This window comes from Schistocerca nitens, chromosome 9 (assembly GCF_023898315.1).
Source record: "Schistocerca nitens isolate TAMUIC-IGC-003100 chromosome 9, iqSchNite1.1, whole genome shotgun sequence".
NCBI lineage: Eukaryota > Metazoa > Arthropoda > Insecta > Orthoptera > Acrididae > Schistocerca > Schistocerca nitens.
In genome coordinates, this window is record NC_064622.1 from 12,929,659 (window position 1) to 12,953,894 (window position 24,236).

At 46.3% G+C, this 24,236-nt stretch overlaps 1 protein-coding gene across 1 annotated transcript in view; it reads left to right on the forward strand.

The window, feature by feature from the left end:
• Window positions 1–24,236, forward strand: part of LOC126203497 (cytochrome P450 4C1-like) — a 160,500-nt gene that overhangs the window by 54,335 nt on the left and 81,929 nt on the right. The window contains exons 3-4 of the mRNA XM_049937826.1: window positions 11,254–11,524; window positions 20,086–20,291. Of these exons, the coding sequence (XP_049793783.1) occupies window positions 11,254–11,524; window positions 20,086–20,291 (477 nt within the window). The remainder of the gene's footprint in view (window positions 1–11,253; window positions 11,525–20,085; window positions 20,292–24,236) is intronic.

Sequence of the window (24,236 nt, forward strand, 5' to 3'; positions counted from 1 at the left end):
ATGTTGAGTCCCGTACTGCTCAGAGCCATTTGAACCATTATTTCAGGTGTACAGTTTATTATGTCAAAGATCTTACATCGTACTGGGCCTCCCACACGATTTCTTACATACTCTTGCTGACAATTGTGCATTGTTGCGAATAGTAAATTCTCTAATTACAATTACAGAAGTTGTAGATAATAACAAAAAATGTTATTATCCGGAGGTTACAACTGAAATTCATGGAATTTGATACAATGACGATTACGTTTCTCTTGTTTTCTTGTAAAAATAACTGAAATGATACGGATAACCAATGCTGATTACGTTTTTGTTAATTATATATGTTGTCTGTGTGTGTGGGTGCGTGAGTGAGACAGTCTGTGCTTTTTATTTTACCTGAAGATTTCTTTTGCAATACGCGTTTGACAACCGTAAATCGCTTAAGTACAGCCGTCTATGTGACGGAGGTACTTTAAAATTTGAGGTGTAATATCTTGCTAGTTGCGCTGCAGAACAGTGGTCATCGAATGCAAGACGCCGTGGTGCTGGGGTCTGGCGGGAAGTCCATCGAGGCGGACGCAGTGTTGCAATAGAGCCGCTGCTACAACCTCAGTGTAAACAAAACACACAGAGGCCGACCTCTCCGCTAGCCCTGTCCTCGGCGGTGAACAAAGGCGGACATCGGCGTGCCAGGCTCGGCGCAGGTCCGTGTGAGGAATCCGTACTGCTGCGAAACGATGCTGCCTCGGGGCGTGCTCGAGCGCGGGAAGCAGCTCTCGGCCCATTAGGAGGCGCCAGATGCTGCTCTTCGGCCGCAGTGCCGACGCGGAAGCTTGACAAAAGACGAGCATGATCAAAGTAACAGTCGACGTCAATCGTCGAATGTAAAGGACCCACTTCTCCAGAGGGATTTCTACAAGATTTAAGCAGATAACTAACCGATCAGCACGTGATGGGAAAGACAATGTCTTCCTGCGTGTAGTTTGTGACAGATGCAGCGGAGAAGAAAGAAGAGTACCTCTGATTTTGAAACTAGACCGTATCAAAGTTCCATCATTTTAGCACTCTCACTGTTCAGTATGTACACAAACAATCTCGCGCCGGCCGAGGTGGCCGAGCGGTTCTAGGCACTTCAGTCCGCACCCGCGCGACTGCTACGGTCGCAGGTTCGAATCCTGCCTTGGGCATGGATATGTGTGATGTCCTTAGGGTAGTTAGGTTTAAGTAGTTCTAAGTTCTAGGGGACTTATGACCTCAGATGTTAAGTCCCATAGTGCTCAGAGCCATTTGAACCATTTGAAACAATCTCGCGAATGACGTCGGAAGCTCCGTGCCGTTGTTTGCTGACGATGCTGTCGGAGATACGAAACCTGTAACGCCAGCAGACTGTTGCGCGATGCAACAAGACCTGAAGAAAGTCGACAGTTCGTACCAGCACCGCCAGTTGACACTCGACGTAAATAAAAGTAACTTATCGCGCATAGATTTGAGGAAACAGCACGGGTTGTTTCTTTACAACAGGACTGTACAGAGTTGCTACTATTGTGGGCTCCAAACCCCTCAATGTGGCTATGCAAAGGGAACAAAACATACACAATTAGTTTACAGGTTCTGTTTTGCAAATACTTCTTTGTTTAACAAATATAATTACAACAATATCAGGCGAGATATTTCAAAACTTATTTCTTTTGCAGGTTATGTGTCATTAACAGGTTTTCTGAACATCACTTGCTGACATATCAATTCTCGTTTCAAAGAAGAAATTTCCTGTTTATGTAGTTGGCACTGTGCGACTGACAAGTACGATTGACAGTTTAATTTATGTTACTCTTTATAAACAAATTCGTCTGTCATTTTTTGCTGGTTACTTGACGTAGCTGTAAGCCTTTGCCCTATAGTTCAACTGGCCCCTCTCTGCTATCGCACCTGAATATAGGTTTTCCAGCACAGAATATTTGGTATACATATTAGCAACTTTAGTTTAACGCATCTGACGCATTATATTCTCACAAAGATTCCATAGTTCTTAATGGATCACTTATACGTATAAGCTATTTTCTAAAAAGTAATAATAGTATTCAGAAGTAGTTACAGTTATCCATGCCATTAAAAGAAATTATCTGCCTAACAATAGATTCGATGGCCTAATGGAGTTTCTTTAGCTGTGATAAGTAACTTAAATGCTTTTTAAAACTTAACACGCAGTGCTGACTACATGTTTCAGACTAGTACCAGTGTTTTATCGAAAATTCAGATCAAAATTAACATAAGAATCGATATTAGAATCAAAACCCTTCTCTCATCGAGATCGTGTTAACATCAGTAACAAAAACTACGTACGTAAACCTTTCACTTATGAAATTTCCGTCCAGGGAAAATCACCCTCTTTTGTTCTGTAAAATGTATCATAGCCTCACAGAATTAAGCTACAAGTCAAGTCAGCGATATAGTTTACTCTCTATTCTGACTTTGTCTTATTTTGTGAAAATAAACCTGATTTTTTTGCAAAATGCAGTTAGTTTTGTATATATATATATATATATATATATATATATATATATATATATGGTCGTAAGGAAATTAAAACTCTTTGCTCTAAATTTACTGCAGATACGGCTATCCAGAGTACATTTATAATCTTTGCTATCACTTGATAAAAACCTTTCAAGTTATTATTTTTAGTTGTATTTAGTCTTGATTTAATAAAATTTCGATCAAGGGCAGTTTATTTAAATTATAAGTCTGTTACTGAATTCTATTTTAAGTATAGTAGCTTTGTTTTATTTCTTTTGATTTCAGCACAACCAAGTCGCAAGAGTACGAGTGCCAGCAAAATTGTAAGTCCCCAGTGACAGACTGTAATTGTCAACTGCCCCGTAAGGATTCTCCCGGCCAATGACGCCAAACGCTCATTTCCATTTCCATCGTCAACAAAAAACCTAGGCCCATCTCCACTTTGGTACATACAATTAAACAATTTGAACAAAACTGAAACCTCTTCAGGCGTTGGTGATATGACACCCACAAACGATCCCTAGTTGAAATGGTCTCTTGACACGGTTAATCAGCAGTAATAGCTATGCAGTACAAATGCCTTCAGTAATGGCTCCTTAAGAAGTGCTCTCTCTCTTTTTTTTTTATAAGTACAGAACTCTGTTTTTGTGGCAGTTGGTCACATTGTTATGAAGAGTGGTTCACGCGCTGTATGTAAACATGCGCACGCCGCGTTGAGGCGCTCAGTCTTGGCTTGGCAGCCGTTGACAATGGAGCTCCAGTTGAATGTCACTGCCAACTGCGAATTGCGGGCAGTTATTCGGCTTTTGAACGCAAAGGGCAGTGCGCCGATTGAAATCCGTCGCCAACTAACGGAAGTGTATGGTGAGTCGTGCATGGATGTCAAAAATGTTCGTAAGTGGTGTAGAGAGTTTGCAGCTGGTCGGACCGAAATTCACGACGGAGAAAAGAGCGGGAGACCGTCAATTTCTGAGGAGACAGGTTGAGCAAAGCATTCGTGAAGATCGGCGGATCATCCTGGATGATCTCTGCACGTTGGTTCCTGAGGTTTCCCGCAGCACCGCTCACAGAATTTTAACGGAAACATTGAACTACCGGAAGGTGTGCACAAGATGGGTGCCACGCATGCTGACTGAGGACCACATGCGGCAACGAGTTGATGCTTCCCGCGCATTTCTTCACCGCCTTCCAGCCGAACAGGACAACTTTCTGGACACAATTGTCACGGGTGACGAAACCTGGGCATACCACTCTACACCTGAGACCGAGCAACAATCACGGCAGTGGCGGTATCCTTCCTCGCCAAAGCCGCGGAAATTCAAACAAACTCAGTCTGCCGGTAAAGTCATGACCACCGTTTTTTGGGATCGGAAATGGGTATTGTTGATCGACTTTATGCCCACTGGGACCACAATTAACGCTGACAGGTACTGTGAGACTCTGAAAAAACTCAAACGGGCAATTCAAAACCGGAGAAGAGGAATTGTTGAGCAAGGGCGTACACATTCTCCATGACAATGCTCGCCCACACATCGCTCAGCAAACCGTTGCTCTCCTGCTACAGTTTCATTGGAACATAATCACCCACCCACACTATAATCCTGACTTGGCGTCTAGTGACTATCACCTGTTCCCTAGGTTAAAAGAACATTTGGCCGGAAAGCGATTCAGCTCCGACGACGAGGTGAAAGAAGAGGTTCATAACTCTGAACAGCATGGCGGCGAGCTGGTAGGACATGGGCAAACAAAAACTGCCACAGCGTCTACAAAAATGCTTCGACAGAAATTATGTCGAAAAATAGCTAAATGTTTAAGCTGTAAACTGATGTAAACCATTGTAGAAACAAACAGGTCCTATGTACTTATAAAAAAAATAGGAGACCTTACTTTTGGGATTACCCTCGTATATCAGGGCGGATCCTTATGAACTTATGAGCAAATTTTCACTGTAGGAACAGGCTAACTTCACGCTGTCAAATGGCAAGGTTTGTCATCTTAAATGCCATGCACGTGAGTCATCAACTCGCTCGAGGCCCCAAAAATCCACCTATACGCAACCACAAAACAGCATCCCAGTGCTTAGAGCGCGCCACGCAATAATAAAAACAGCCACAACTCAGCCACCTCTGCGGGTGCTTCCAGAACCACCAATCAACAACGCACAATCAAAATCATTAACTCTTGTGCCATACAGCCCATAAACATACTTCTGTAGCAATAAACAATTACGCAAGCCCGGCAAACATTACTCAGTATTAAATATCTCGCTACACTATCTGAATTGTTAGGTGAATCCTAATTTTATCAGCCACGAAACTAAAAACGAGATCCTCTAAAATTTATTTTGGAAGGATAAGCGAAAGAAAATACACTGAAGAGCCAAAGAAAATGGTGCAACAACTAACATCGTGTAGGGCCCCCGCGACCACGCAGAAGTGCCGCAACAAGACGTGGCAGGCAATCAGCCAATGTCTGAAGTAGTGCTGTAGGGAACTGACACCAAGAATCCTGCAGGGCTGTCCGTAAATCGGCGAGAATACGAGGGGGTGGAGACCTCTTCTTAACAGCACGTTGCAAGGCATCCCACATATGCTCAATAATGTTCATGTCTGGGGAGTTTAGTGGCCAGCGCAAATGTTTAAACTCAGAAGAGTGTTACTGGAGCTACTGTGTAGCAATTCTGGACGTGTGGGGTGTCGCATTGTCGTGCTGGAATTGCCCAAGTCCGTCGGAGTGCACAATGGACATGCATGGATGCAGGTGATCTGACAGGATGCTTACATACGAGTCACCTGTCAGAGTCGTATCTAGACGTATCAGTGCTTCCATATCACTGCAGCTGTACACTCCCCACACCATTACACAGGCTCCACCAGCCTGAACAGCTCCCTGCTGACATGCAGAGTCCGTGGATTCATGAGGTTGTCTCCATAGCCGTACACGTCCAGGCTCGGCATTGAAATCTTCCGCAATTTGCGGAAGGGTTGCACTTCTGTCACGTTGAACGATTTTCTTCGGTCGTCGTTGGTCCTCCCTTGCAGGATCTTTTTCCGGCCGCAGCGATGTCGGAGATTTGATGTTTTGCAGCCTTCCTGATATTAACAGTACACTCGTGAAATGATCGTACTGGAAAATCTTCACTTCATCGCTACCTCGGAGATGCTGTGTCCCATCACTCGTGCGCCGACTACAACATCTCGTTCAAACCACCTAAAATCTTGATAACCTGCCATTGTAGCAGCAGTGATCGATCTGACAACTGCGCCAGACACTTGTCGTCTTATATAGGCGCTACCGAGCGCAGCGCCGTATTCTGCCTGTTTGCATATCTCTGTACTTGAATACGCATGCCTGTTCAAAATGGTTCAAATGGCTCTGAGCACTATGGGACTCAACTGCTGTGGTCATAAGTCCCCTAGAACTTAGAACTACTTAAACCTAACTAACCTAAGGACAGCACACAACACCCAGCCATCACGAGGCAGAGAAAATCCCTGACCCCGCCGGGAATCGAACCCGGGAACCCGGGCGTGGGAAGCGAGAACGCTACCGCACGACCACGAGATGCGGGCACGCATGCCTGTACAAGTTTCCTTGGAGCTTCCGTGTATACCGTTCGCAGTCTCCTCCAGTTACGACTTACCGCACTACACTGCTATCTCTCGACAACTATCTTACCCAAAATATCGTCTCTACGTTCTGAACCGACTTCTCGTTGGGCTGAATCGGTAGTACCTACCTACACCATTTTAAGACTGATTGGAACATTGGTTCTGATAAATGCGCAGCGCCATTATTCCTGTTAACAGTTTTTAATATTGTTGACGAAGGCTGTCAACCGCACGCTCGGCGACCATCTCCGGCCGTTGGTTGTACGTAACCTCTCTGGACTGCAGCGTGAGAGGTTGTAGCGCACCGCTGCAACTTTGGCACATGCACGTCCTTCATCTCGGTTTCATGAAATCTACAAGCCGGTTACAATACAGATACTACATTCAGTTTTCTACAACAAGCAGAGTCATACCAACAAGTGATGTAGCACATGAGCAGGAGTCAGTAAATAGGGTTGAGTGCTCCAAATTTTTGGGTGTACATAGTCATGAAAACGTGACTGGAAGACGCGTATTACTCAGTTTTTCAATCAATTACGTTCAACTACTTTTGCTAATCTAGGAAGCAAATGTACGAACCTCTGGACTTATTTTGCATATTTCCACTCAGTAATATTTTGCGGAATAATTTTCTGGGGTAACTCATCACTTGGAAAGAAAGTGTTGATTGCAGAAAAGCGACCAGTGAAAATAATATGCTGTGTTCGCTCACGGACGTCATGTAGGTACCTCTTCAAAGAATTTGGCGTTTTAACTGCGCCGTTCAAAATGTTCAAATGTGTGTGAAATCTTATGGGACTTAACTGCTAAGGTCATCAGTCCCTAAGCTTACACACTACTTAACATAAATTATCCCATGGACAAACACACACACCCGTGCCCGAGGGAGGACTCGAACCTCCGCCGGGACCAGCCGCACAGTCCATGACTGCGGCGCCCTAGACCGCTCGGCTAATCCCGCGCGGCAACTGCGCCGTCACAGGACGTATATTCGCCAATGAAATTCACCATAAATAATCCATGACGATTTGACAAGAAACAGTAATGTGCGTGACTACAGCACTAGAGGGAAGAATGGCCTTTGTTACTCATTGTTAAAGCTTTCAGTGGCTCACAAACGACTTCAGTGTGCAGTAACAAAAATTTTTCATCATTTGCCCAATAGCACAAAATTTCTGACAGGTAGTGACGCAAGTTTTAAACTTAAAATAAAATAATTTTTCCTGGTCAAGTCCTTGTGTACCGTTGACGAATTTCAACTTAAAAACTGGCTGGCAGTTAAAAAAAAGAATGTGTAGTAACATGAGTAGGACTAAAAATAATAATGTGTTGATTAATGTTAACACTAATCGTGTATACATACCCTGTAAAATGACTTCTTCTACATCATTTCGATAAAAGAATCGTTCAGATCATTTATGGAACATATAACTAAGTCAGTAACTAACTAACTAACTCAGAAAACTTACATGCCTTATTTTTCACATTTCTTGGATATTAAACTTACTTTGAGATGCTAATTCAATAAGTAAAGGTGCCACCGAAAACATCTGTGCATTTTCAACTTGACACAGCGCAAGTGCTACTCTAATGGTTCAAATGGCTCTGAGCACTATGGGACTTAACATCTGAGGTCATTAGTCCCATAGACTTAGAACTACTTAAACCTAACTAGCCTAAGGACATCACACACGTCCATGCCCGAGGCAGGATTCGAACCTGCGACCGTAGCAGCAGCGCAGTCCCGCACGGAAGGGCCTAGAACCGCTCGGCCACAGCGGCCGGCGCAAGTGCTACTTCTGGTAGTTGAGAAAACGTAGAACGTAGACTTTCGTAGTGTATCATTAATTTGTATGCCTTTGCGAGACGTACAACACTTTCGCAAGTAAGGCAAGTGATGTTTGTCAGCGATTCTACAAAAAATATTTTTTGGTCCATCTATCCTCAAACGGCCGCGGTTCGTCCTGCAACTGACGCTTCCTGCTTGTTCCCGTTTCCACCAGTCTACACACACTGAGGTGCGTAACGCAAGTACCAGCTCATCTAGAGTTCTGTATGTTGACAGTAGTGGGATAGTGGCGCTCCTTAGCTTGTAGATTGGGCCTCGTTACACCGTCCAGCGCGTTGACCTCATAGCTATCACTCGAAGGCCTTCCGCGCCTCCGCCGTCGGAATGTTGTCGTTCCGCCGTCGAGGCCGCCCCCGCCCGCCTACGGTGCGCCCTTCGAGCCCCGGTTGACGCGCGGCTGGGCCCTGCACGCGCCTGCCCTGTCCCTGAGAGCGCAGCCGTGGAGCCGTCCTCCTCACACGGGACGTGTTTGTGATCGCGGCTGCTGCGGGGTACGCAACGGCCCGCCCACGTCACACGGAACGTGACGCGCTGCCCAACGTGATTTGCGACCTCGGCGCTCTCCGGCGATAGCTGCGCGCTCTGTCTGCCGCGCAGACAAACCACACAGTTTCTGTACGAAAATGGCCGCGCGTAAAACAGCAGCGTTACCTCTGTCAGCGATTGTCGAAGAAGATCGGAGAAAATCACGAAGAAGACTCTCGATTCGTTGACGGCTCGAACAGTGAATTCCTGGTACAGGAACACCACATAGTGCTGTTCATAGATCTGAGATACATACTAGTACAAGCGGTGCTTTATTTCTAAAAAAAAAAAAAAGTTTGGGGGTACTACGACATGGGATATAATGCAGCGAAAATTAGTTATAACTGAAGCATGAGATACCACCCGTCTGTTTTTAGCCATGACATCATCAATATGGCGAACTACAAAAAAGAAAAGAAAAGGTATCGGATTCTTCAGTTGACTTTACAGCTCAAATGAAGCAGGCGATACCAAGAAACACACAAACATACAAGACAAAGTGGTATCGAACACTTCAGTTTACATCACCTCAAATGAAGCATGCGATTTGAGCGTACGCATATCCATCCGTTTAGCACTACCATCGCCCACTATTCGCGGGGGAGGGCACTACATGCTTGTCGAACCGGCTGCCAGCGATTGCCGCAGCTTCAAAATGCTTGCAACAGTCAATGACATCGATTTTACCACCAAAACCTGCACTGGTATCGTTCGTATTGCAATTACTAACACGAAAAAATGAAATAAAAAATTTACGCACGTGAAATAAATCTATAGCACTGTTCCAAGTTCTCAACATCGTAAAAAAATTAGTCTGTCGACGAAAAAGTTTAGGGGAACGCATCCCCCAGCGTTCCCCCAGAAAAACAGCACTGGTATTTCACAAACTCAGCTGACTCTTCATCTCATTTTCGGTTTTACATTGAGTGTAGTTATAGTACGGTGTCTAATGTAAATTTGCGCTTGTACTCGTATAATGTCGGTATTCTCGATCTTGCATTAACTACCACCACTCTGAAGTATTGCACTTCATCACATAGATTTCATGATCGAGATTCGTTTCGTAATTTCGTTTGAGTGGAAGACGAGATTTTTTTCGAGGCTGTTCGTAACTGCTTTTTATTTACCGGCAAAGTAAAATTATGAGGTAGTCTATAAAACCAAGAGGTAGGTATATACATTTTACAGAAAATTTCGTAACTTGCAGTGTGTAATTCGTGTTTACTTTTTGACTCAGAGTCACGTTAAGATTTCTGGCCACTGGGGAAACATTCCAGTCGTTGGCCTTTGCAACAGGAATTGCAACAAATACATTATTTATAATAAATTATATCAACTTTTGCAGATAATAATCCATTATCTATTAAATTAATGAGAAAGACCCAGAAATTTTTATAACGAAAAGATGGAAAAAATTTGGAAATAGGTGATCGTTAAGAAGCTGTATTTGTGCCCCTAGTTCACAGCGCCCGACGCAATCGACTGCGCTACAGCTTCGACATAGCAACCCCTCCCTCCGTATGTGGTTCACATTGTATAAAGACTGTATCTACAGATGTCATTATTTGATATTTAATACACAAACTGCAGTAGAAAGACGCGCTTGCGATTGACCATCATTGTGCAGTAGCATTCAGCAATATGATTCAATAGAACACAAGTTATAACATTAAAAACAACTACAGGAAGTGTTTACCTATGATATGTCGTTTGCTCTCATTTTTTTAGTAGCATATTGTAACATTTTCGAGAAATCCTCAATTTGCTGATGCTTTGAAACAGCTTATATTCACGGCACGTACTCTATTCGAATGATAAAGAAAACCCATCAGACAAGACGTTTAATGTCATACAATATGGCGACTCCTAACAAGGGAACCTCCCCATCGCACCCCCCTCAGCTTTAGTTATAAGTTGGCACAGTGGATAGGCCTTGAAAAACTGAACACAGAACAATCGAGAAAACAGGAAGAAGTTGTGTGGAACTATGAAAAAAATAAGCAAAATATACAAACTGAGTAGTCCATGCGCAAGATAGGCAACATCTAGGAGAACGTGAGGACAGGAGCGCCGTGGTCCCGTGGTTAGCGTGAGCAGCTGCGGAACGAGAGGTCCTTGGTTCAAGTCTTCCCTCGAGTGAAAAATTTACTTTCTTTATTTTCGCAAAGTTATGATCTGTCCGTTCGTTCATTGACGTCTCTGTTCACTGTGATAAGTTTAGTGTCTGTGTTTTGCGACCGCATCAATCAGCAAGGTATCGTAATCACCACACGTACTGTTTATTAACAAATGTAGGAAATAATCATACAAATGTTCGACAATCGTTCGATCCCTTAAGGAATTTACCGATTCCTTACAGTTCGGAAAATATTCATTGACCTTGTTATTGAAGCTGCGAGCTATATTTTCTTACTCCTACTGCAGCCAACACTGCTCTCTGGTCTGTGATTCTATTGTAGCTTACATATCGCAGGCACTGCATGAGCAATCCATCGAAATTACATCTCCTCGAGTGCGCTAGCAATAAATTCCTTAGTCCTGGACCGGTTACATAGCGCTAGCAATAAATTCCTTAGTCCAGGACGTCTTACAAGGAAAGATAACAGTACAACAGAAAGTGCAACACAGCAGAAAATTATGGCTACCTCAGACATTACTGGCAGGTAGGTAATGTTGGGGAAACGAACGATTACTGGCTAAATGGCTTGTAGCGACTTATTAAATAGTTTCTTTCTGGTGACGTGGTGGCTTACTCTCTGGACGTGTACGCAGGCTGGTGGAGCAGACGCTGACGCCGCAGTGGGTGCAGTCGCAGAGCGGCTGGCTGCGCCGGGTGGCGGACCGGCTGGTGGCAGCCCTGCAGCACGTGGCGCCCCCTGCGGAGCAGCAGGTGCAGCAGCTGCAGGTGCTGAAGGAGCTGCGCGCCTGCACGCTGGACGCCCTGGCCGGGTCGCTGCTGGGACAGCAGGCGCGCGCCACGGGCCGCCCGCCGGCTGGCTTCCCCCACCACTTCCTGCAGGCCGCGCAGCTGATAGACCAGCAGGTGAGCGCCGCCACTCAGCGCCACCACTCCAGCCCACTCTGGACTAGTCTGCACTGGGAAGACGGTGGGTTGGGTCTTCATCTGGCCATCCAGCGTTTTCGTGGTTTCCCTAAATCACTTCAGGTCGATGCTGTGATGGTTTGTCTGTAAAGAACTTTGTAACATCCCCCTCACTTATCGACCTTAATGACAGTGAAAAATTAAACCGCGTGCACCTAATGGAAATTTGGGAAAAGCAGTCGTCACCGAAGTTAATTTGTCGGTAAAGAGGGCGGAAAGGGTTACATCTAAATCAAAGGAAAAATGCAAATGAAACTGGTGGAAATTAATTTTGAGAAAAGGGTAAAATTAATAAAGAAAGTAAATGTGCGGTCATTACGTTAACAATTAATTGGCGTTAATTAGATATTTGAGATTCGGGGAAAATTATGGTCGCCAGTCCTATGGACAACTACTATAATAACTGAAAATGAAAAAAATGGTTCAAATGGCTGGCTCTGAGCACTATGGGACTTAACATCTTAGGTCATCAGTCCCCTAGAACTTAGAACTAGTTAAACCTAACTAACCTAAGGACATCACACACATCCATGCCCGAGGCAGGATTCGAACATGCGACCGTAGCAGTCGCGCGGTTCCGGACTGCGCGCCTAGAACCGCGAGACCACCGCGGCCGGCACTGAAAATGAAAGATGAATGCACATATAATTAGCACTAAAAGCATTTTAACTGAAAGTTGACATGTGGTGTGTGGAAACTGAATGTTCGTCAGAAGTAATAAATTTCGCTACACTCTGACTTAATTTAGCAAAAGAATTAATAAAACCGGAAAATTGAAAGTTAATTTAGTGACTGAATTTAATAGTGAACTTTGTTTCTGAAGTACTACGAAATTCAATAAAATAAGGTTAGTCTTGGGCTACCTCAACAATCATTTCAAAAGCTACTTGAATCTACGCAATTTACAAATAAGAGATTTAGCTTTGAACTTCAATTAAATGATTCTGAACAATTAACAATAGTAAAATTTAGTACGTACCAAGCTGAGCTGCAGTCACAGGTAAGCTAAAATATGATAACAAAACTCGCACTCTTAATTTCTGCTCGTGTAATCTAAATATTGTAGCCAGCTACGAATACTTTAACTGAACTTTGAAATTAAAGCAGTGAATTGGAATGATATTACTCTAATGCTGGCGTATGAATTTCAACGACACTCGGGTTCATTCCAGAAAAGGGAGGGACCCTGCTGGGTAATGCAATTGGGACAATGAGCAACAAAGGTTCATGCTAAGTTGCTGTATTTTTGTGATGCAACAGTTTTAAAAGCTGAGGTCTGCCATACAGTTCTAAAACTTTACGTGCGTCCAGTCTTCCTTGTTGGTTGATTGAAGGTTTGAAGCCGTCGATCGAGGAGGTGGCGACAGTCACTCATTGTCGGCCGTCGCTGTTACAGAAGCTGGATGCTGGCGCGCCTTCTTCTCGACACGGTCACCAGGCGAAACGGGCTCTTGATGTGCGCCAGCTAATGCTTCCCGTCCGCGACACCGTGTCAGAAACTATCATAGCCAGTCGAGCGCAATTACATGCTGCCAAATCCCGAATGCGCGGCAACTCGCGGGAGCGTCACACAACACACCTGCTCCACCGCCCTACCCCAGCCAGACTCCCTCTGTTCTGCCCGCGCTCCAAGCGGCAGAGTTAACACTACCAAAGATCCTAAACGCTTTGGTTCTCCACACGACCAATCGATGTAATCGTTCAATAGCATAGTTTTCCCTAGGCCAGACTCAGCGTAAAAATAGAAATAATATTTACAAAACAAACCAATTATACATCGACATAAATGCATAAATATATATATATACGAATAGTAGAACTATTACAATACATAATGACACAGAAATGTCATATCTTCATGTAACAAAATAAGGAAAAAAAATTTATAGTACAACAGATGGAAATAGGACGATATGCATTTCGGCGTCACAACTTGACCGATATACTTCCCATTGTCCCCCAATCAGAATTTGTGTGGCATCTCTAATGACTTTATCATCTTTAGGATGTCTTACTCCCTAGCACTTGTCCCATTTTCTAAAGTCAAAGTCAAGAACTAATAAAAAGATAAAATAAAGGAATAAAAGATTTAAATTCTGAGCCACCACTCCACTGACATGAAAAATCCAACTTTTCAGTTTCATCAGTTACATTACCAATTTAAACTGGCTGCAGTCTCAGTTCGCAATCAGAGTTCATAATAGCAACAGACATCAGCTATGTTTTTTTCAGTGTCCATAACATACTTGTGAAAGACATTCACAAAAATTCAGGTATTATTGGTCTGATCGACATACCTCAACAGCGGCTCTCACTGCACTGTCTTCTGGCATCTCTTAAAAATTTGCACTGAAACCCCAAAGAGACTGGTATAGGCATGTGTATTCAAACACAGAGATATGTAAACAGGCAGAAAACGGTGCTGCAGTCGGCAACGCCTATACAAGACAACAAGTGCCTGGTTCAGTTGTTAGATTGGTTATTGACGCTAAACTTGCAGCTAATCAAGATTTTAGTGAGACTGAATGTAGTGTTACAGCTGGTGCATGAGCGATGGGACACATCACCTCCGAGGTAGCGATGAAGTGGGGTTTTTCTAGTACGATCATTTCACGAGTGTATTGTGAATATCAGGAATCTGGTAAAACATCAAATGTCTGACATCACTGCAGCCGGAAATAGATCCTGCGAAAACAGGACCAATGGCGACTGAAGAGAATCGTTCAACGTCACGGAAGTGCAACCGTTCCACAAATTGCTGCAGATTTCAATGCCGGGCCATCAGCAAGTGTCAGCAAGGAAACCAATCGATGAAACATCATCAATATGGGCTTTCGGAACCGAAAGCTCACCCATGTACCCTTGATGACTGCAGGACACTAAGCTTTACGTGTCGCCTAGGCCTGTCAGTACCGACATTGGACTGTTGATGATTGGTAACATGTTGCCTGGTCGGACGAGTCTCGTTTAAAATTGTATCGAGCGGATGGACTTGTATGGGTATGGAGACAACCTCATGAATCCGTGGACTCTGCATGTCAGAAGGGAACTGTTCAAGCTGGTGGAGGCTCTGTGATGGTGTGGGACGTGTGCAGTTGGAGTGATATGAGACCCCTGATACGTCTAGATACGACTCTAACAGGTGACACGTACGTAAGCATCCTGTCTGATCACCTGCATCCATTCGTGTCCATTGTGCATTCTGACGAACTTGGGCAATTGCGGCAGGACAGTGCAACACCCCACACTACCAGAATTGCTACAGAGTGGCTGCAGGAAAACACTTCTGAGATTAAACACTTCCGCTGTCTTCCAAACTCTGAACATTATTGAGCATATCTGGAATGTTTTGCAACATGCTGTTTCGCAGCAATGCAGGCTGCTATTCTCCTATGGAGACGATCGTAGAGATGCTGGATGTAGTCCTGTGGAACGGCTTGCCATGCCATTTCCACCTGGCGCCTCAGTTGGACCAGCGTTCGTGCTGGACGTGCAGACCGCGTGAGACGACGCTTCATCCAGTCCCAAACATGCTCAATGGGGGACTGATCCGGAGATCTTGCTGGCCAGGGTAGTTGACTTACACCTTCTAGAGCACGTTGGGTGGCACGGGATACATGCGGACGTGCATTGTCCTGTTGGAACAGCAAGTTCCCTTGCCGGTCTAGGAATGGTAGAACGATGGGTTCGATGACGGTTTGGATGTACCGTGCACTATTCAGTGTCCCCTCGACGATCACCAGTGGTGTACGGCCAGTGTAGGAGATCGCTCCCCACACCATGATGCCGAGTGTTGGCCCTGTGTGCCTCGGTCGTATGCAGTCCTGATTGTGGCGCTCACCTGCACGGCCCCAAACACGCATACGACCATCATTGGCACCAAGGCAGAAGCGACTCTCATCGCTGAAGACGACACGTCTCCATTCGTCCCTCCATTCACGCCTGTCGCGACACCACTGGAGGCGGGCTGCACGATGTTGGGGCGTGAGCGGAAGACGGCCTAACGGTGTGCGGGACCGTAGCCCAGCTTCATGGAGACGGTTGCGAATGGTCCTCGCCGATACCCCAGGAGCAACAGTGTCCCTAATTTGCTGGGAAGTGGCGGTGCGGTCCCCTACGGCACTGCGTAGGATCCTACGGTCTTGGCGTGCATCCGTGCGTCGCTGCGGTCCGGTCCCAGGTCGACGGGCACGTGCACCTTCCGCCGACCACTGGCGACAACATCGATGTACTGTGGAGACCTCACGCCCCACGTGTTGAGCAATTCGGCGGTACGTCCACCCGGCCTCCCGCATGCCCACTATACGCCCTCGCTCAAAGTCCGTCAACTGCACATACGGTTCACGTCCACGCTGTCGCGGCATGCTACCAATGTTAAAGACTGCGATGGAGCTCCGTATGCCACGGCAAACTGGCTGACACTGACGGCGGCGGTGCACAAATGCTGCGCAGCTAGCGCCATTCGACGGCCAACACCGCGGTTCCTGGTGTGTCCGCTTTGCCGTGCGTGTGATCATTGCTTGTACAGCCCTCTCGCAGTGTCCGGAGCAAGTATGGTGGGTCTGACACACCGGTGTCAATGTGTTCTTTTTTCCATTTCCAGGAGTGTATTTATGCCACTTTGGAGGCAAAACTACGGACGAAGCAACGTGGACATAAGGCTATCACAGGCAAAGAGGGCACACGTGGACAAAAGAAGTTTACTAGTACATCAAACATAGAATTTAATATGAGGAAGAAATTTCTGAGTATGTATATTTGGAGCACAGCATTGTATGGAAATGAATCATGGTGGGCAAACCGGGAAAGAAGAGCATCAAAGAGTTTGAGATGTGGTGCTATACAAGGATAAATTAGGTGGACTGATAATGAAAAACAAGAAAGTTCTCAGCAGTCTCGGCGAGGAAACGAATATGTGGAGGACATTGATAAGTAGAAGGGTGAGATGACAGGAGTTGTGTTAAGACATCACGGAATAACTTCCGTGGTACTTGAAGGAGCTGCAGAGGGTAAACAGGTAGAGCAAGACACAGAGTGGAAGACATCCAGCAAACAACAGAGGACGCTGGGTGCCAGAGCTGTTCTGAGATGAGGAGGCTGGCATGGGAGTGGAATTCCTGGAGGCCTGAGACGGCGTTTCTGGATACAGAAAATGTTCGGCTGCTGCCCTGGCCAGCACATTCTCCAGATCTCTCACCAATTGAAAACGTCTGGTCAATGGTGACCGGGCAACTGGCTCGTCACAATACGCCAGTCACTACTCTCGATGAACTGTGGTATCGTGTTGAAGCTGCATGGGCAGCTGTACCTGTACACGCCATCCAAGCTCTGACTCAATGCCTAGGCGTATCAAGGCCGTTATTACGGCCAGATGTGGTTGTTCTGGGTACTGATTTCTCAGGATCTATGGACCCAAATTGCGTGAAAATGTAATGACATGTCAGTTTTATTAGAATATATTTGTCCAATGAATACCCGTTTATCATCTGCATTTCTTCTTGGTGTAGCAATTTTATTGGCCAGTAGTGTAGCTGCTAGGCCTAAATTCGAACAACCAGAGGTGGGGTGACCAGACCTGGCTTCTGTATGTCGCAGGTTCAGTTCCAGTGCGCTAGTGCACCTCACACTTAGACAACTGCCGGAGCACAGTGGCTCTTCTACACATGTGCCTACTGCTGATAGACTCCTGAGGTCAATCCAGCATCTTCTAGGAGATGCCCGAAGCTGCTGCATTGCTGTGCCAGCAAGGTGCCCAGCTGAGACCACCGCTTCTGTCTGTGGCGCTCAACGTGTATCATCGAGTCCCTGACCTCAGTCTCTTGCTACATTAAGAATGAGGTTGTTAATCGTCCAATTCGGATTTTGCGGCCGCCAGAGAACAGGTTTGCACACAGTGACCTGCGCACCAAACTGAGAGGTCCTTGCTAGCACATCATGAATCTGTACCCATAACACTGTTACACTGCTGCCATAAGTGTTGCCAACTGTTACAAATTACATATTTAAACTTCGTTTTTGTCACCTCACACTACTTTAGCTGGAGGCATGCCTATATACACACTGAAGAGCCAAAGAAACTGGTACACCTGCCTAATATCGCGTGGGGGCCCCCCGAGCATGCAGAAGTGCCACGACACAACGTGGCATGGACCCGACTAATTGCCGCGCTAGTATTAGTCGTAGAAAAGGTGAATTTTATTAAAATTCAGTAAAGGCACGGTTGGGTGATGAAGTCTCGGGTCGCTGACAGTGTGTGGTAATAATCGGCAGCCAGTAAGCCAGCCAGAGTAAACGTGAGTGGAGCAACAGCGAGGCAGGGAACTGCAGCGTTGCTTTAAGTTATTGCAACGTATGAGGCGGGGCATTAGGTCAGAGCCGGGAGTGGCGATGTGCAAGTGGTGACGTATGGGAATTTACCCCTGTCATAGTTTCTGACACTACGTCAGAAGTGAGGGGAAAAGCAGTATAAATAGTGAGGCACTTTTAGCTTGAGGGGTGTGCCAGGTCAGCCGAGAGTCGGGTCGGACCTGTGCTGGTCTACACTTACAGAGGCCAGTCTGGCAGCGATGTTGTAAATATTCTATGTAAGTCTGTCCTTTGTTTCTATGCACTTGTTCGGGCTGTATTCCACTTCTTAGGACACAACACCGGGGTGGGACGGAATAGCAGCCAGGTACTTGGAGACTGCGCAGTCTGCCTGAAGGAGGGGAGTGACAGCGGTCTGCAGCGGGTCCAGGGTGGGCCACGTTCGTTTACCACCCGGTGTACCGGGGTCCGGGTGAGACGTGCGCTGCAGGAATCGCGGCAGCGCTGTGGCAGTGCGGCGGGTGTTGCCATCTGGCAAACACCACTAGCAGCAAGTTGCAGCAGCACATCCAGAAGGGTGCGGGTTCGAGTCCGGTCCTGTTCTGGGAGCAGCAGCGGCCGAGGGCCACGGGTGACGAGTGAAACTACCTTCGTCCCACGGTCGGACAGAGCAGGCCAAAGGGGGTGGAGCGCGGCAGGGACCAGGGGCTGTAACAGTCTCCGGAATTGCGGGCAGCTACGCGACGCAAGACGTGACACCTCGGCGAAGAGCGACCGAGCAGAGAGCGGCTGCCTTCCAGCTGAGCGGCCTTGTTGACAGAGCAGTGGTGTCGGCATACCAGGAGTTGCTGAGCCGGCCGGACTCGTGGGACAATGCTGCGGGCGGCAAGCCGACACTATGCTGCACCCATCGTAGTAATGTAAATTATGTGAATAAAGCAATGCTACCGAATACTGCTGTATCTCTCTGCACCGCCCCTCGACGCTATTGGACTCGCTCAGCCTCCTGACGAGAAGAGGCGCGGTCGGCCCCAGCTTCAGCTCGGCCTCCTGGATTCCCGGGTTCGACCATCGATGCCCCACAGCATAATGCCTGAAGTAGTGCTGGAGGGAATTCAAACCATGAATCCTGCAGGGCTGTCCATAAATCCGTAAGATTACGAGTGGTTGGAGCTTACACACTACTTTACCTAAATTATCCTAAGGACAAACACACACACCCATGCCCGAAGAAGGACTCGAACCTCCGCCAGGACCAGCCGCACAGTCCATGACTGCAGCGCCCAAGACTGCTCGGCTAATCCCGCGCAGCAAACCTTTTTTAACGCCAACACCAACACTTTCAGTATTCCGCAAACACTTCCTTCCCCTATCCCAATGTAGCGTGACAATTCGTTCAATGTGATGCGTCTGTCAGCAGTCACCAATTCGTTAACTCTCTGCACATTGTCTGGAGTGTGTGCAGTACGAGGCCTGCCGCTGCGAGGAGAATCCTCAATATTGCCGTGCCCGCTGTCATCACGTAACCTCCTTGCCCACCGACTAACTGTACTGCGATCGGCAGCAGCATCTCCATACAGCTTTTTCAACCTCTTGTGGACGTTTCCCACTTTCTCGTTTACACAGCACAGGAATTCTATGACAGCAAGTTGCTTCTGACGAAAGTCAAGTGTAGCAGCCATCTTGAAGACATACTGTGACAGCGCCACTCACGGGAACAGGTTGAACTAAGTTTGAAAACAAGTGGGAAGAATGTATCTACACACTGTAAAACTTTCACACATGCAGAATGAAAACTGTATTTCTACAAAAATAGTGTGCATTTCTTTTAGAGTGACCCTCGTACTTTGCAGTAAGTAAAGAAAAAAGGCCCTTGTTCAGCCGATGTTGTCAGACTGTCACACTACCACGTTCAGACTTCAGACATTCCATGCTGCGAGTGATAGAATTTTACCTTTTCGTTCCTTATTCAAGTTATTCAGTCAACCTCGGTCATGTCCCCTTGGAAGCCCTTCCCGAACATCTGAATGGAGGTTAATCTGATATCTTTTGACAATGGAGAGGTCACCACGAGACTTTGTCAGCCACAGGACACACGGCCTGTGCGTGCATGTTTTGTGACCTTAGGACTGCGATGTCCATTGCTACCCGCGCCCGGCGGAGACTGCTGCTGACCGCCCGCCCGTGTTTCGCAGGCCGGCCGCCAGCCGGCGCTGCTGTCGCCTCTGCCGCTGCTGTCTCTGGCGGGCGGCGGGCAGGCCGGTCCGCGGCTGGTGCGCCAGCTGCGAGGCTACATCGACGCGGCCGTCGACACCGCGGCGCACAGCTCGACCCGCGGCCAGGAGCGTCACATCGCGCTCAGCTGGGAGCGCGCAGCCGACAGCGGCGACGACCCGGACAGGTGGGGGGCGTGGCCCGGCACTCTTTCACTTTCCTAATCTTGTTTGCTTTTATTTGGTCCCGAGCGGAATCCATTACACCAGATACATTTCCTGCACACAACGACACGAAAAGTACTGACACACACAGTGGTTACGGTTACTACAAGCCACACCACAAGTTAGGAAACGGGGCCACATTTCTAGTAGTTTACTGTCGAGTTGAGATTTTCACAAATGTTTTATTTGTATCTTAGAGAAACTAGCAGTACGGCAATAAACAGCCTTTTAAACACGCCGCTAAGGGCAATCAAGTAATTTATAGCAATACAACAATGTAAAAAAAATTAAAAAAAACACAAAAGCTAGCAGTACGGCAATAAACTACCTTTTAAAACACGCCAATCAAAGTATTCCAGAATGAGATTTTCACACTGCAGCGGAGTGTGTGCTGATATGAAACTTCCTGGCAGATTAAAACTGTGTGCAGGACCGAGACTCGAACTCGGGACCTTTGCCTTTCGCGGGCAAGTGCTCTACCAACTGAGCTACGCAAGCACGACTCACGCCCCGTCCTCACAGCTGTGGCTCAGCCATGTCTCCGCAATATCCGTTCTTTCAGGAGTGCTAGTTCTGCAAGGTACGCAGGAGAGCTTCTGTAAAGTTTGGAAGGTAGGAGACGAGGTACTGGCAGAAGTAGAGCTGTGAGGACCGGGCGTGAGTCGTGCTTGGGTAGCTCAGTTGGTAGAGCACTTGCCCGCGAAAGGCTAAGGTCCCGAGTTCGAGTCTCGGTCTGGCACACAGTTTTAATCTGCCAGGAAGTGCCAATCAAAGTAACTTATTGCAATACAACAATTTTAAAAAAATTGAAAGAACATTAGTAAACAGGCTACTAAAGTAAATACAGAACTTTGTTAATAAACTACGGTGAGGTAGTGAAGCTACCAACACCGCCATTAAAAGATTAAACAGGTCTCAGCAAACACACGATTAATGCCAATAAAAGGATTTTACAAACTTGGAGGAATTTAAAATTTTTTGAAGCAAAAGTGCCCTGGAATATCATTAGAACATACCAGATATGACGGGCCCGTGTAAGGCGGCCACAAATCACCCACTCAGGGATGCTCAGGCTGGGCAGAATACTGACCAATTTAAATACGCCCGTAAACACAATTGCCCCTCTCAGGCTGGTCACTGCACCGACTTTTAGCCAGCGAAAACTTGTACTAAGATGGCTTAACTTGCTGACAGAATTAGAGCTAACCTCGTGCAAGGAAACATTACGCCACACAGTCCCGAATGAGCGACCACATGATCAACCAACAAGAAGCACGAATTTACTCATAACCCACGACAGAATAGCGAAACAATTAAACTGCCAAAACTACACCTTCCATCGGACAGTAACGAGAGGAGGAGGAAAGATCGCTGTCTTCAATTGCACCGTTGCCGGGGACAGGAAACCCGATCGCCGGAGGCCACAAGGCAGAAGAGACGCTGGTTGCACCAAACTACTACTTAATGATTAAACCATCCACGAACTTAACTTGCGGTTATGCTCGAACAGGCAGTACACGACCTCCGATGGCAAGGATCCACACATCCGACCGCGCACGCGTCGCCAGCGTACCCAACACGCCACGGTCACGCGACAACACGCTCTCTCACCGAAGTTCACGTCTTCCCTGCAACGTTGACGGGTAGTGACCGCTGCTTCGTGTTAGGTGTCTCCTTTTTAAACTCCAGTGTTGAAACGGAGGATTTTAAGAAGCTTGTTACCGTCCCACCAAGGCGAAATGAACAGCAACTACTCGTGGGGCGATTCTGTATACAACCAACACGCGGGGAGCTCTTCCGTCAACTCGACCCGCTCGTTACACACAACCGACATACATCACGTGGCGACTCGGTCACGCCTGCTTCGCGCTGGAGAGCCACACTGCCTTCCCGTGTCCACCACACTCCCTCAGCGCACGCCCCTATTTCCGCGCCACCACACGAGGTTACAACCGGTCAAAGATCTCACTTCCTCCGTAGCAGTTTCCCGGACGCAAAAACGCAGATATCGATAGCAGAGAGAAAAGACAACCAAGCAGCCACTCAATGACAGACAACATATCAAACAAACATGTCAGGGGAAGAAAAGGAAAACCAATGCAATTTCAACACAAGGTGTAGCACGAGTCGATACACGGCTCAAGTACATTCGTCTTGTTTCGTTACAAGATACAAAGCATAGTCGAACAAGGTAACGAGTCAGCAAAGTAAATTAGTCTCCCCACACCATTACAATAAAAGCCACGAAATCCATACATGTAATAAACGCGGATGTATTTGTGTGTGTATGTATGTATGTTTGTTGCACATGTGCTCCTAAACCTCTGGATCGACTTCAATGAAACTTGATACACGTGTCACTTGCTGTCTGCATAGAACCACTGTGGGTTTAAGACCCACCTAACACTCAAAAATGTATGTGTGTGTGTGTGGGGGGGGGGGAGGGGGGGAGGGGGGGTGAAAAAGAAGCACAGCTCACGACACGTAAATAGTCAGTCTATATCGATCCAGTATTTGAGAATGAGACCTTCTGTTGACTTGCAACCTACTTTACCCATAATTTCAAACCTTTGCGAAACTTTTTCTTGCTGAAGTCGCCCCCCCCCCTCAAAATAAAAACTATGAAAGGAAAAAAGTTTATGACTTTCTACTTTTTTTCTGTTTACGTAGTTAAACTGCTGTATCAGACATGCCCTATTAATCGATTGCATCTGTACTGCTATATCTATTTGCAACACATTTTGGAAACACTATTCACATATAACATATACCACTGAATGTACTTGAAAAAATATATCATTGTACGACACATATTTCAGATAGACCACAGATTCTACAGTTGCAGTTGTAATGGTACTTGAATTACGTAACCATTACGGCACCTCACCTGAACCTCTCGATACCAGTAATATTCTACTGTGTTCCTGTTAACTACTTAACATATTTCTGAGACAACATTCAGGTTTGATTTCATTTGTGATACATCGATATGTTTATATTGCAATGATATTATCCTTATGTGTATTCTTTCTTTTGTCACTATGATCTTTGACGTACTTGTAACTCTGATTTTTGGGCGCGTAAGCGATTGTTAGTTAGTTGTTAGAGAGTCGGACCTTGAAAAAGTCAACTCTTGGACGTCATGTTGGAAAGACGCATATTGTAGTCAGCTTATAAAATGTGAACTTTAACAGTGACTGTGAGGAAGATGTTTTCAAGTATGTTTTGTATTGTGAAGTGATGTTTTGTGTGTTACGTGATATTGCCACAAAAGCAATAAAAAGGAAGTGTAACTTAAATTCGGGAGTGCTGATTATTTTTTTTTTTTTTTTTTTTTTTTTTACATCACCTAGATTTTCGACGATTGAGCCATGATTATACAACAAGACCAGCGTGGGAAACACGAAAAGATGAGTGCCTAGTCTATTCATTATTACATGAAATGACTTTAATAACTGTGCTCTAATGACACCTGCCACATAATAACTTTGTTGTTGCCCGAAAATGCAGTATTTAGCAGCGTGAGCAACACCACAATCAGTATTAAATTTTGACCTTTGTTGTGGTAGGGTTGTTAGACAGTCCACTTGCTCTGTTTTCTGTATGTCTCTTGTCTGTGCATGTGTCAGGGAAGGCTCCGACGACCCAGAGTAGACTCGAGTAACTGAGTGTGGATCCGCCACGCGCTACATGCGGAGCCATGTTGGGATGCAGATCCACAATATACCTCGTCCAGGTGGATCTGCCACGCATAATATCCAGAGTGATGTTGGGATGCAGATCCACAATATACCACATCCGGGATAGGGTTTGAAGGTGGATCTGTTGTGCATTATATCCAGAGCGATGTTCAGAGGCAGATCCACAACACATCACATCTGGGATAGAGCTGGAAGGTGCACCAACCA